This window comes from Thalassophryne amazonica, chromosome 21 (genome assembly GCF_902500255.1).
Source record: "Thalassophryne amazonica chromosome 21, fThaAma1.1, whole genome shotgun sequence".
NCBI lineage: Eukaryota > Metazoa > Chordata > Actinopteri > Batrachoidiformes > Batrachoididae > Thalassophryne > Thalassophryne amazonica.
The window spans coordinates 23,308,796-23,322,505 of record NC_047123.1 but is presented as its reverse complement, the minus strand read 5'-3'; the positions used below and the strand labels follow the sequence as shown (position 1 = coordinate 23,322,505).

General features: G+C 41.3%; 1 protein-coding gene across 1 annotated transcript in view; it reads right to left on the bottom strand.

Moving 5' to 3' along the window:
• syne1a (spectrin repeat containing, nuclear envelope 1a) overlaps nt 1-13,710 on the bottom strand; it is a 218,844-nt gene that overhangs the window by 56,411 nt on the left and 148,723 nt on the right. The window contains 6 exon segments of the mRNA XM_034162578.1: nt 4,999-5,229; nt 8,854-8,997; nt 9,463-9,561; nt 9,563-9,646; nt 9,971-10,093; nt 13,409-13,594. Coding sequence (XP_034018469.1) covers nt 4,999-5,229; nt 8,854-8,997; nt 9,463-9,561; nt 9,563-9,646; nt 9,971-10,093; nt 13,409-13,594 — 867 coding nt within the window.

Here is a 13,710-nt window from a genome sequence, read left to right as displayed (position 1 = left end):
ACAAAGTAAGACCCAGACTGTGAGAAGTGCGAGAGCAGCTGTCCCCAAAGTAGCACAGTTGCTTGTGTGCCAGTACGCTACAGGAGAGAGGCAGAGCTGAAATGTGAGTCAAACCCTACTGCGCTGCTTTCTGGCAGTTAAGGCTGAACTTGGACCGCCATCTAATGACGTGTTCTGAGGACTTTTCCCGGGCTTAATGATGCACTGGAACCCAACGGAAAGTGTCAGCACAATGGCATATGTGTGGGAAACTCAACTGCTCAAAGTGGGCAGCACTGTCAGTGTGGCAACAATAGCAAGACGTTACACAAATCAAAAGGTAGCAGGGACGAATCTATGCCCCCACACACACACATTCTGCAGTAATACTCCATTTCCTGACTGCTGAGACCAACAACACTGCAAACAGCAGCACAAAATCTGAGTCACAAAAAGACAGGCAGAGGAAGGAAGAGGGAGTCTGGGGTTGGCAAGCAGCTTCTTATGTGTGCAAGAACATAAGTTAAAAAAAATATAATAATAATAAATAAATATATATATATATATATATATATATATATATATATATATATATATATATATATATATATATATATATATATATATATAAAAACAAAACCGGATGATCAACCCAAATATAATATGCTGTGGCAACAGGGTGACAGATTCATAAAGTGACACGGCACAGTGTCGCCGCAGCAATACACAGTGTGAGACGTCCAGGAAAACCACACGTGTGTGTGTATATTTATACAACCCCAATTCCAATGAAGTTGGGACGTTGTGTAAAATGTAAATAAAAACAGAATACAATAATTTGCAACTCCTCTTCAACCTATATTCAATTGAATACACCATAAAGACAAGATATTTAATGTTCAAACTGATAAACTTTATTGTTTTTGTGCAAATATTTGCTCATTTTGAAATGGTTGCCTGCAACACGCTTCAAAAAAGCTGGGACAGTGGTATGTTTACCACTGTGTAACATCACCTTTCCTTCTAACAACACTCAATAAGCATCTAGGAACTGGGGAAACTAATTGTGAGTGTCATGATTGGGTATAAAAGGAGCATCCCCAAAAGTCTCAGCCGTTCACAAGCAAAGATGGGATCACCACTTTGTGAACAACTGCATGAAAAAAATAGTCCAACAGAACAATGTTTCTCAATGTTCAATTGCAAGGAATTTAGGGATTCCATCATCTATAGTCCATTATATAATCAGAAGATTCAGAGAATCTGGAGAACTTTCTGCACATAAGTGGCAAGGCCGAAAACCAACATTGAATGGCCGTAACCTTTGATCCGTCAGGCAGCACTGCATTAAAATCAACATCACTGTGTAAAGGATCTTACCGCGTGGGCTCAGGAACACTTCAGAAAACCATTGTCAGTTAACACAGTTCGTTGCTATATCTGCAAGTGCAAGTTAAAACTCTACCATGCAAAGTGAAAGCCATACATCAACGCCACCGCCTTCTCTGGGCCCAAGCTCATTTGAAAAGACAGACGCAAAGTGGAAAAGTGTGCTGTGATCTGATGAGTCCACATTTCAAATTGTTTTTGGAAATCATGGACGTCGTGTCCTCTGGACAAAAGAGGAAAAAGACCATCCATATTGTTACCAGCGCAAAGTTCAAAAGCCAGCATCTGTGATGGTATGGGGTGTGTCAGTGCCCATGGCATGGGCAACTTACACATCTGTGATGGCACCATCAATGCTGAAAGGTACATCCAGGTTTTGGAGCAACACATGCTGCCATCTAAGCAATGTTTTTTTCAGGTACGTCCCTGATTATTTCAGCAAGACAATGCCAAGCCACATTCTGCACGTGTTACAACAGCATGGCTTCGTAGTAAAAGAGTGCAGGTACTAGACTGGCCTGCCTGCAGTCCAGACCTGTCACTCATTGAAAATGTGTGGTGCAATACGAAGTGCAAAAATATGACAACGGAGACCCCGGACTGTTGAACAACTGAAGTCGTACATCAAGCAAGAATGGGAAAGAAATCCACCTACAAAGCTTCAACAATTAGTGTCCTCAGTTCCCAAACGCTTATTGAGGTTGTTAGAAGGAAAGGTGATGTAACACAGTGGTAAACATACGACTGTCCCAACTTTTTTGAAATGTGTTGCAGGCATCCATTTCAAAATGAGCAAATATTTGCACAAAAACAATAAAGTTTATCAGTTTGAACATTAAATATCTTGTCTTTGTGGTGTATTCAATTGAATATAGGTTGAAGAGGAGTTGCAAATCATTGTATTCTGTTTTTATTTACATTTTACACAACGTTCCAACTTCATTGGATTTGGGGTTGTGTGTGTATATATATAATTTCTGCACAATTAGAAAAAATTTACAAAGAAAGAAGACAAAGCAAAGTGTTGTGACATTAAAGGATGAAAAATGTTGTATATTCCATAATATAGGCAACCACATATTGCCACACTGATATGATGCATCCTTAAAAAGCAAACAGACAAACAAAAACAGGTCTTTAAGAAACAAGTTGCCGCTGAACTTGTTGCTTTAAATGGAAACGAGTTTCTGCTTGCCACACCCCCAAAGCCTACTGGGTGTGTCTTATGTAGCAAACAGGGACCCAGATTAAAAAAAAAATCAGACATATTGGAAAATTTGTTAATAACAGTGTCATTCCTACATGCATTGATAGAAGTTTGTGAAACTGTGAAAGTTAAACATGAAATGGAAAATAATACATTTTGCTCAATATACAAATGAAAGTTTCCCAGATTTGGAGTATACTGATATTTACATCTGACATTGTTATGTTGACACTGGCTTAATCTGTGGTTAGAAGACGTCTTACAGAGGCCCTGAAGCTTACTGGTGCTGGTGCTCATTCGACTCCACAACATGAAGCAGATGAGCTATGACTCCCTCTGGATGGAATCCCAGTCCAATGTAGGTTACCATCTCCAGGCTGGTATCCATTCACAACTGGATGGACTGGGACAATGCAGACAAAGTGTCTTGTCCAAAACCACAGACAGGCTGCATGATCAGAAATCAGACCAAGGCCTACATATTTGTAGCCCAGCTCTTTGTCCCATAGATCTACCTGCTCTTTAAACTACAGTGTGCATCAACATTGACGTCAATCACAGTTCGCTTCATTTGTGATTAACATGATTAACCTCAACACTAGCATCAACGGGAAGTTATGGTTTATATTTTAGTTAGTCAATAACTAAGTCATGGAGTCATGAGGTTGCTGGACAGAGGTATTTGGTGCTACCTATGCAGGAGAATCAAATTCAAATCTTTAGGATTTTGGTGCTTCATGGATGTGAAACTTAGACACTAACCAGTAACTTAAAGAGGCAACTGGATGTCTTTAGCACTAGGTGACTCTGGAGGATCCATGGATACTCACAGAATGACTTTGTGTCAAAGGAAGTATTACTTATGGAGACTCTGATAAAGGGTACCACTTGCATGGCGATGGAACCTCCACTACGAGATTTTAACCATCTGGCACACTTCTCTGGGCATCATCCACTGTACAGGAGGTTATGTGTTGAGAACCTCAACAAAGGACAAGGGGACGGCCACAGAACACCTGGCTGCAGCAGAAAGCTGGCTGCTTTCGGAAGGTGGGGATGGATCTGTTTTTTGCCTGGGTGGTTGCCATCCAGGACCCAAAGCAGTTCTGTAGTGTGGTGGATGTTGCACATGCTCCGAGATGTTACTTGACCTGAATGGCCAAACATGTCACGTTGACACAACAATGTTGAATGTCAATAAACCTAGTGGAACTAAACAAGTATTTTATGGAGTTCACTCTTAATATAGCTCTTTGAATAGCATTTTTTTTCTTTGTATTTTTCTTACTTGCACTGATCCCTCTCTTTTAGGATGAAGCACTGTTCTCAGTTTTTTAATCATGTTTTGGGTGTTACCTGTGTGTGTGTGTGTGTGTGTGTGTGTGTGTGTGTGTGTGTGTGTGTGTGTGTGTGTGTGTGTGTGTGTGTGTGTGTGTGTGTGTGTGTGTGTGTGTGTGTGTGTGTGTGTGTGTGTGTGTGTGTGTGAGTGAAGAAAGCCGACTCAATTTGCTGTAAACCAAATCTACCATTGACCCTGACCTTGCCCACTCCAAAGTCAAAAATCCTGTAATATTGGAAAACTTTCTTTTCTGAAACTAGTAAAAAGTAAGTTCTTTCAGCTTCTTGCTTTTTTCTTCAGGGTCACCACAGCAGAACAGGCATGGAGCTCCATGTTGATTTGGCACATTTTTGAGACTCATTTGTTTTTGACTTGATATGGAATCTACAGATAGAACTGTAAACTGCTGATTGTGAAATGAGCATGGAAGTAACTCTCAAACCAGTTTTAATTAGGGTCAGGACCACCAATGAAAAGCACTAACCTGTGTCCCATAACCCATTTTTGATTCCTGACTGTCAACAATTTTAGCTACCTGGAAAAAGTTGGGGGAAAAAAGCAAAGTAGCATTTTATCCATGTGTAGGCAAATTTTCAAAAACAACTGTATAACAGGAATTGTACATAATCAGGTGTAATTAACAGTAATCAGTTACAATCATATGTAAATGGATATAAAAGAGAAACAGTAAGAACTGCAGTACATAAAGATTTTGGCTACAATTTAACAAAAAATGGTCCAGTTTCTTCAATTTGGAAATCGGGATGAAACGGATAAAAATTGGCAATGGAAGACCACCTAGAGTTGATTAGTCGGTATCATTAGTGATCATTATTAAATACTCGTCCCAACACTAGTTTCAACTGTTACTTCCAGTTACTGTTTCCAAGGCATATAGCCAAGTAAAGGTCTAATTATAAACAAATCAAACAATTTTTACAAAAACCTGCAGAAAACCCTTCAAGAACCCTTGGGATATCTCGTGCACCTGGTTGCAGACGAGAATAATGTACAGGTGTGCAACAATGCCACACACTTCTATGCGAGTCTGTGCATTTCTGCGAAGAAGGTTATTGCGACTCACCATGACAACAGAGGGGTGTGCTGGAAGCTGCTTGGCGTCAGCTGAGGTAACGGCTGCCACAGCGCTGGGTAGCTCCTCATCACTTAGCTCGTCCACGCCGTCCGAAAGGCCCTCAACCTCGCTGACCGTCAGCAGCATGGTGGCGTGCTTGGCCTTCACGGTCAGCATCTTGCACTTGGAGTGGAGCGAGGCGATCTGCTCCTGGTAGCCGCGGATCTTCTGGGCCAGTTCCTGTCAAAGCATCCCCCAATTGGGAACACCGCCCACCCCCGTCCCAGAGTCAGGAGAGTACGATCCACAGTTTAAAAAGAAAAACCACAACAAAAAGGCTCTTGAAAAAGAAACAGGGCGACTGAGGTGATTCAGTGTTGAATGTAGCGCCTGTGTGAGAGGAGTAAGAGGGGCATTCTTCTCTCTTCCCGGTCTCGCGAAGTATGTAAGGGTAGAAAGAGAATAGCACTGCCTCACTCGCTCTCTCTCTCTGTCTGTCTGTCTGCCTCACTCTCCTACTGTGTATCTCTGCCTGCAGCCAATCAGAGCAGCACGCGGGCGCACGAGTCACAGCGGCCGCGACTCATACAAGGCAGGATGTTTGGTTGAACGGCAGACGAAAAAAAATAGTTCAAAAACCCTGACACTCCCTCTGCGCGACATACACAAATACGAAGGACAAAACAGGAAGTGACATCACTGCCTCCGCCAACCTCCTTCCTGTGACCTCACCCCCCTCCGCCAATCCTCAATGCAGATTCCTTTCAAACAAAAAGGGCAGTAAGGAGAGAAGGAGTGGAAGAATGACAGAGATGGTGTCAAATTACAGGCTGGGCTGGCAGGCTGACTCCAGCTCCTCCTTCCACTCCTCCGTCTCCTCCTCCCCCTGTCCCACAGATGGTCAATGCACTGATAATCGGGCTTTATTTCTAACTGGGCCAGTAAAGGAGCAGCTATCTGCTCAGCTCAGAGTCAGACATAAACACTCTGCCTTCATACGCGAGGATGTGTGTGACCCGCCGTGTAATTGGAAGCAGATACAATCTTCCAGACCCACATAGGGAAAGATGAAATGTGGGTGGGAAAAAAAAAAAAAAAAAAGTGCTGGTTTTGCAGAGATTGCATCTGTTTTTCTCATGCTCGCTCGCAAACACGCTTACTCAGCAAAGCCAAAGTGCACCAGGAACAAACAGCAAAAGGCTCGAGTAGTGCAGAAGAATCGAACCACCAGCCCACGGCAGCGAACAACAATCATGCGTCTGATAAAGGGGCAATGTTTGGTTAAATAACTCCACAGCTGATAAAGTGAAAAATCAGCCTTAAAGCTACAGTGTACAGGATTTAGTATCCCCTAGTGGTGAGGTTGCAAAGTGCATCATGCTGTCACCGGTAAGGATTTTGTTTCCCTTCAGGTTTATACTTTTTGGGGTGCACTACCTGTTTTGACACAACAAACAGACATACCCTATAATCGCCATTTTCTGTAAGGCATAAACACCAAAATTTGTCACTGAAGTATACAAGGTTGTTGTTGTATGGAGTACCTCTATTTGTTTCATAAAAAAAGATATTATATTCAAATACTTCAACATTTTAACATTGTTTTACACTAAGAATACTTTAGACATTGCTGTTGTGCTATTGCATCTGAACTACACTGCAGCAGCCTGACAAGCGGCAATGCACGCTCCCGAAGGAGCATCGCGCCAACCTGAAACGCGACACTTCTCATTGAAAACAATGGGTTTTAGAGAGATCTGTGATGCGTTTAATGCCCTGAACTTGAGCAGTGTGAAAGGCCCTTGAGGCTTCAGAAAAACACATAGGTTAATACAGTTGTGTGTGTGTGTGTGTGGGGGGGGTACGTATACCCATGTTGACCCGCAGACTACATGTATGATCCTCCATCTCTCAAAAATGAGAGTTCTCGAACTTGTTCGCCTGTACTAGCAACCAGTAGACTATGTGTAGGGAAGCAACCACTCATTACTCTTGAGTTTTCTAGCCGCACTACAAAATGTGAAAGATGGAGTAAGTATGTCCCTGATGGGTTACCGTATCAACATGGGGGTACAACATAGAAGGCCTCCATGAGGGCGCCTCACTTCATCCTAAGTTCATAAAAACACCCTGATTTGTTGTTGCTGGTTATTATACACTAATGAACAGATGGTTATGAATAGGGTTGGGACAACTAATGAAAATCATTAGTCTACTAGTTGGGTATCATTAGTCGACAACTAAATTTGACATTGAATGAATTACGGTAAGCCAAATTCGAATCTTCATGGTGAAACTCAAATATGACATTTATTTTAACAAATAAAGCAACAAAAACAGCATTAGCATGAAGACAATACCTGCATTCATTTACTCGGCATAGACGACCCGTTTGAGCTGTCAAGGTTCACACACTTTCCTCACTGAGTGAAGGGAGTGCTGGCAACTCCAGCAGGTCTATTCTTTTAACCCTCTGGAGTCCAGGGTATAATTTGCTGTTTTTAACTACTTTTGGTTTAACCTTCATAATTTATCTTAAAAAACTGTTTCCTTTGCCTTGTTTGGGGTCATTTTTTTTTCAGCACAACCTCACCTGTGTGACTTTGCAGTTTTTCTTTCATTCTGACATACTGTATTAACACAATGAACCTAAATTCACACAAAACAAAAAGTATAGAAAAAGTTAGTTTTTTTTTAACTGTGAAAATCACAACCTGTTTAACAAACCATTTTTATAACTTAGAGTGCAAATATAAATTGTAAATTTCAAAAACAAATATATAAATGAGAGACTTATAAATAAGCATGATGCAAATAACAAATTTGACAACAGTGTTCTTACCCCAGAAGAATCTATGGCCTTGGTGAAGGAATTCAGCTATCACTTCTTATCTATTTATGCCCCCCCCCCCCCACCTGCTGCTGCCTAGCAATGTCAGACTTTACGCACACATAGACAGAAACTGACACAAACCTAACTCATCTGCACACGACGCACGTCTCCCTCATCCATCCCTATTACCCTCCCTCCCATGTCTCTCCACTCCCCTCACTCTGGCTTCCTCCCTGCCACCCTGGAGGCAGCACGGTTTTTACTGCTGCAGCCTTCAACTCCCCAAGCTGGGCGGTGCAGGCCCTCCTGCTGCGACCTTCACCCACTTTCCCTCAATTCGGATGACGGACTGCTTCAAGTTTAGTGCACATAAACAATGTCAAATGTATATGTGTTGTCTTTAATTCTGATGTGTGCCATTATTACATTCAACTAGTTATAATTGTGAATTAATTGCTGTATTTTGTCTGAGGTAACTGGAGTGTAAACGTAATTTTGTTGTTGTTGCACTCGTGTAATGACAATGATAATAAATCTCATCTCTCATCTCAAATTTACAAATAATTTTACAAATAGAACAACAGGGACGAGAAATAAATAAATGATTGACAAACAAGTTAAAGCAAAAGCACAAAGATGGGGGATCGAGTTGCTTATTGTACAGATTCAACATCTTAAACACAACAAATATATCAGCCACAATTTCCAATTTAGCTTCCCTGTTCTGACATTTTTTGTTGCTGTCATTGTTCTTGTTACTGATAAAGCAGAGGAAACACATAAACGGTTTCCCTAAATACCAAATGCACGGCCCTCTAGAAGATCTCAGGGAAGATCTGTTATTCCATTACTCTGTTCCCTATGGAATTTGTTGCAGTGCCTTCATCTACTGTACATATGACCTACTGAGTCACCTCCTGCCTACTTTGCTGGTATTTGATATAGTGACCACTGGTGACAAACAAAAGTACACTGTACTTGTGCATACTGTACTTTATGTAAGATATGAAGGTTTGGGAAAGTGCACTTACCTCATGGTGGTGAATCTGAGCCTGAAGTTCCTGAATGTTATTCGTGGAGACGGGCCGATCATGAATAATGCGGTGGGCTTCTTCTATCAGTCGCTGGAGGTTCTTCACTTCCTGTTCATACTGCTCATATTGCACCACGGCCTCCTGGGGAGCAGGGAGCATAGTGTGGAAAAGCTAAAGCTGTGTATGTCTGTGTGAGCTGCTGCAACAGCATCATTTCCTGTAATGGATCAATAAAGTATCTATCTATCTAAAGCCGGATCGCTTGTAAATCAACGACTTAGGATGGGTGACCCTAACTTAGGTTAGGGTCAGGGTGGTGTCAGCTATTTAACAGCACCGCATGGAGCACAAAACCATCAGATGGATACTCGTATTGCAATTTTGCATTGTGCTAGAATTACTGGGTATATTTGCTTGAATGGGTGATTTAGAATTTAATTGTGAAGGTTACTATTTTTCTGCTAATTTATTCATTGAGCTTAAAGGTAAAATTGTGATCTATGGATACATAGGATCACTGTCAGGTTTTTTTTTACATTCACTCGTGTATTGATCATCATTTGCAGTCTTAGCCTGGAGGTTTGTAATATGCAAACTGCCCCCTACCTGCAGTATGTTGCATTGCTGGATGGTGGTATGCTGCAGTTGGCTGGCTTCTTGCTGCAGGGTTTGTGCTGTGCGGCAGATCGGAAGATTGGCTACTACCCTCCTCTGGTAGCCGGAGGGCGCTCTGACACTGCTGTACTGCCGCCACCTGCTGTTTGAAGCTCTCCATTTCCACCAGCAGACGCTTAATGGAGGATTTTTAAAAGGTTTAGAGAGGATGGAGGAACAGCTGGATGTGTAATAAAGCTGTACTGTCTGTAGGACAGATAGATTTACATCAACGTGCAGCTGCTGTGTCTGAGCTGCTGCTTTCATCTGCACATTTATAGCATTTATTATTATTGTGTAAATATGACTTTATACTCTTTTCCTACCATTTGATTGCAAGTTATGCCTTTAACGATTGTGCAATTGCTAGTAAAATCTGATTGAATACAAAGTTATCCATGTGTGTGCGTATTCAAGTCTCTAATAACTTCAAATTTCAAAGAAAGAGTTTCACATTTACCTGCCTCTGTGTGAGCTGCTCTCTTAGGCTGAGTCTGTTGAGCTCAGGTGAGGCGAGTGTAACCTGGACCTGGTCCACGGCAGCATGGAGGTTCTTCACTTCTGCCTCCAGATGCAGCATGTCCTGTGAAGAGACACCGATGTGAGAACAGAACCTGTTAATATGCATCATACTGGAATGTCAATACACAACTGACCGGCACCTACAGACGGTTCAGTTGCAAAACCTGTCATTAAAGGGATCACATTGTGCAAAATCTGTTTTTATCTGCCTATTACAGTTACATATATTTGGGATTTCATGTTAAACATCCCTGAAGTCCCACATTTCCATGACTTTTTAGGAAGAAATTCTCCTGTTATAAACAAAATTTAAGCTTCAAATGGATCATTTTAGACCTCTGTGACACAGGGTAAGTTCAGGTCTGGGAGGATGCAACGGTGTTGCAAGTCGCTGGATCCACCACACCACGGAACCTGCTTGAGTCCTAGATAGCAAAACCCAAGTGAAGCACTGGTCCACCCCCAACTCTCAAAAGTAGTGTTCTATCTACTGTATCCAGTGACCTTGGGTATCTCCTTGGTCTTCTCCAGCTGCGGGTGTGCTCAACATTGAGGCACCAGCATGCTGGACTATGACTGCAGGTACACATGGCCAAAGTGTTTAGTTGCCTTCCTTCACCATGTGAGTGACACTTCTTAACTGAGTCTCCCAAAGCAACCACTCATTTGACACAGTAACGTCTGAAGAGGACCAAGTACCAAAGACATGCAGTCGTCACCTTAGCTCACAAATCTTGACAGCTATACAGTAAGACAGAAGTACCAGGACCATAAAGACTTGGACCTTGGTTCTCCTGCAAAGGAAATTGACTTCACCAAACAATCAACCCATTCAGTGTCTTAGACTCATCTTTGGAAGCACTGCGTTGAAACCACCATGACACTGAGCACGCAAACACCACTTAATGCTAGCTATGCCGGTTTCAAACACATGCACGAGGTGACAAGTAATGATGGTATAACCAGTGGTGGGCACCTTCCTATATCCGATACAGATAATTATCGAAGATAATGTTTTCATTATCGGATTATCTTTTTAGATAAATTTAAAACCATCATCGGAATATTATCTTCCGAGTGAATTACCATCCGAGAACTTTAAGACTGATAACATACTAAACTAAGATGAACAGTGAAAAACCATTTTTAAAACTGTTAAAGCTGTTGAACCATGCCTGTTAAAAGTTTTCCTAATAAGCATGTTATTCTACCCTCTGTAAACAGAAACCACTCTATCATCTGTAAGCAAGAAGAATATGACCAAAAAAGTCATTTCTTTTAACACCATACTAATATAACTCGCAATGTCCCCAAGTCATCCAGAGGCATACATGTTAACTTATGGTTCAAATTTTAACCACTCATTTTAGACAAGGTATTTAAATTATTGTCATGTCTGAAGTTTATAAAGTGAAAATATCAGATATATGTTTTCGTTTTAAAGTAACATGCTAATTTTAAGGTTTATTGTGAGCACAGTGCTGTCGCCAGGCAGCAATGCATTTATGGGTAGCATAAGGAAATCTCAGACGTTGACGACAGGACAAATGCATTTCAGACACTCTGTTCAGGGTCCACAGATAACAGCATTAAACTCTAGTGCCTAAAACTCTCGTGAATATATTCTCTGGGTTTATAGATGTTAGTGTATTTGCGTTTGTTAAATTCCACGCATCTTAAATGTAGCAGACACGGATTATCTAGAATTTTGTTTGACATTTTTTCAAGGCCGCTACTGCCATCTACTGACCAGGAGTGTTCATGGCAGTATTAAATGTCTGGGTACATGGCTGCTCTCAAAGTGTTGGTATTGTCCATTGTCCAGGCGCTTTTTGTGTGCATATATGTTAACTTTGTATTCTAAAACTACGGTTAGAAGTAATTCCGACTCCTTATCGGTCCACACGAACGAGGTTGGTGCCATGTTTTTAGTTTTTGTGGAAGTGACTACAAGAGAATAAGGCTCCTGATTGGATAGAATTTTAATCAGTACCGCCACCCAAAGGTTTGGCAGACTAATTACAACACATTTATACGGTTCGATGTGGATGGATTTTTTTTTTTAAACGACGTAGTATGGATGAAGTTTTTTCCCCAAACTGAAAGGGTAAGATATTCGGTTTTACAAATACCCGACAACGTGTGTACATGGCCTTATGTCTGTGAAAGGCACTATATAAATAAATGTACTTACTTACTTACTAATAGTGAGTGCACATTTTACAACATCATAAAAGTTTTAAAACATGCAATTGCGATGACACTTCCAGGGCTCCATAAAAATGCCTGTTTTTACAAATAAAAATGGAATATTTTACAAAAGCACATTTATCTTTAAACCAACACACGACACACGTCACATTAACATGTTGGTTTACATAATGGATTACTGAACCAATCACTGTTTAGCACTTTTACCTAGAATGCTTTGCGGTCTGTGTTTGTTACAAAACCTCAGAATTAGTGCCTTATTCAACATTAAAAGATATATGTTATATTTTAACTTTGTACAAATGACAGAATTGACATTAATGGAGTTATTCTATCAGTATTTTCAAAAAACCACAAGTTAGTATGTCTTTATTTTTCAAGACCTCCGCCTGACCGGAGTGTTGAAATTGATAGAGAGCTGACCTTATGGCTGCTCTTGGTGTAGCTCTGTGGTGGGAGCACTGTTGTAAACAAGAGCTTCCAGCAGGGGCAGAATGTTGAAAGAAAAATGATTATGATTAGTAAAGAGTTGATTTTGTGGGTGCTCTCAGAATTTGTCTGTGCTGCTTTCTGCAGGGAGCAGCATTATCAAACATTCTTGCTTATTCTTTAGATCTTTTATCGTGTTAAAAATAAATTTCAGCTCTTTAGTAACTGCAAATGTCCCATAAACAACACCAGAATTATCAGTTATCGATTATCTGTAACTTCCGATACATTTTTGGGTGGTTTATCTTTATCAAAGATAACTTTTCAGTTATCTTATTTTCTGTTATCATAGTTAATTTTTTGGTTATCTGTGCCCACCACTGGTAATAACCAACCCAAACCAATCCTTGTGCATTTGTGCTTCTTGACCTTTAAGTAATCAATTATATTATAAACACACAGGTGGAATTTTGAGCAGTGGTCAGCAACAGACTTTAGCTTGGACACCAGCTTTTTTGGCAGTCACACAAGCACCACACAGCCTTAAAAGAGGTCAGCAGTGCAGAATCGTGGATAACCATAAGAGGGCAGTGTTGGTACACAGCTGTGATGAGTGTTACTGTTTGCAGCACTGAAATGTGTGGAATTTAAGAGACATTACTATTTTGAATATGAAAGCGAATCAGATTTGATCACGCTGTCACATGGACCCATTTCAGCCTGATGTGGACTTCACCTTAGTTGCATCCTGCAGACTCTGGAGCCGAGACCTGGCGGTTTGCTGCAGCTCCTCGGTGCGCCGGCTGAGGTGTTTCACCTGCTGGCTCCATCCCTCCGTTTGTAACACCTTCCCCAGCTGTTCCTCTCTCTCCGCCATGGCCTCCAAGTCACCATGGAGACCTCGACACTCCCGCAGCAGCGCCTGAGACGTTGAGCGGCACAAATTTAAAAAAAGCCAAAGAGAAGAGAGTTTGTTTTGTGCAACTGCACTAATTAATGTGGGGCAACAAACTGCACAGTAGGTGACATTTCATTAGA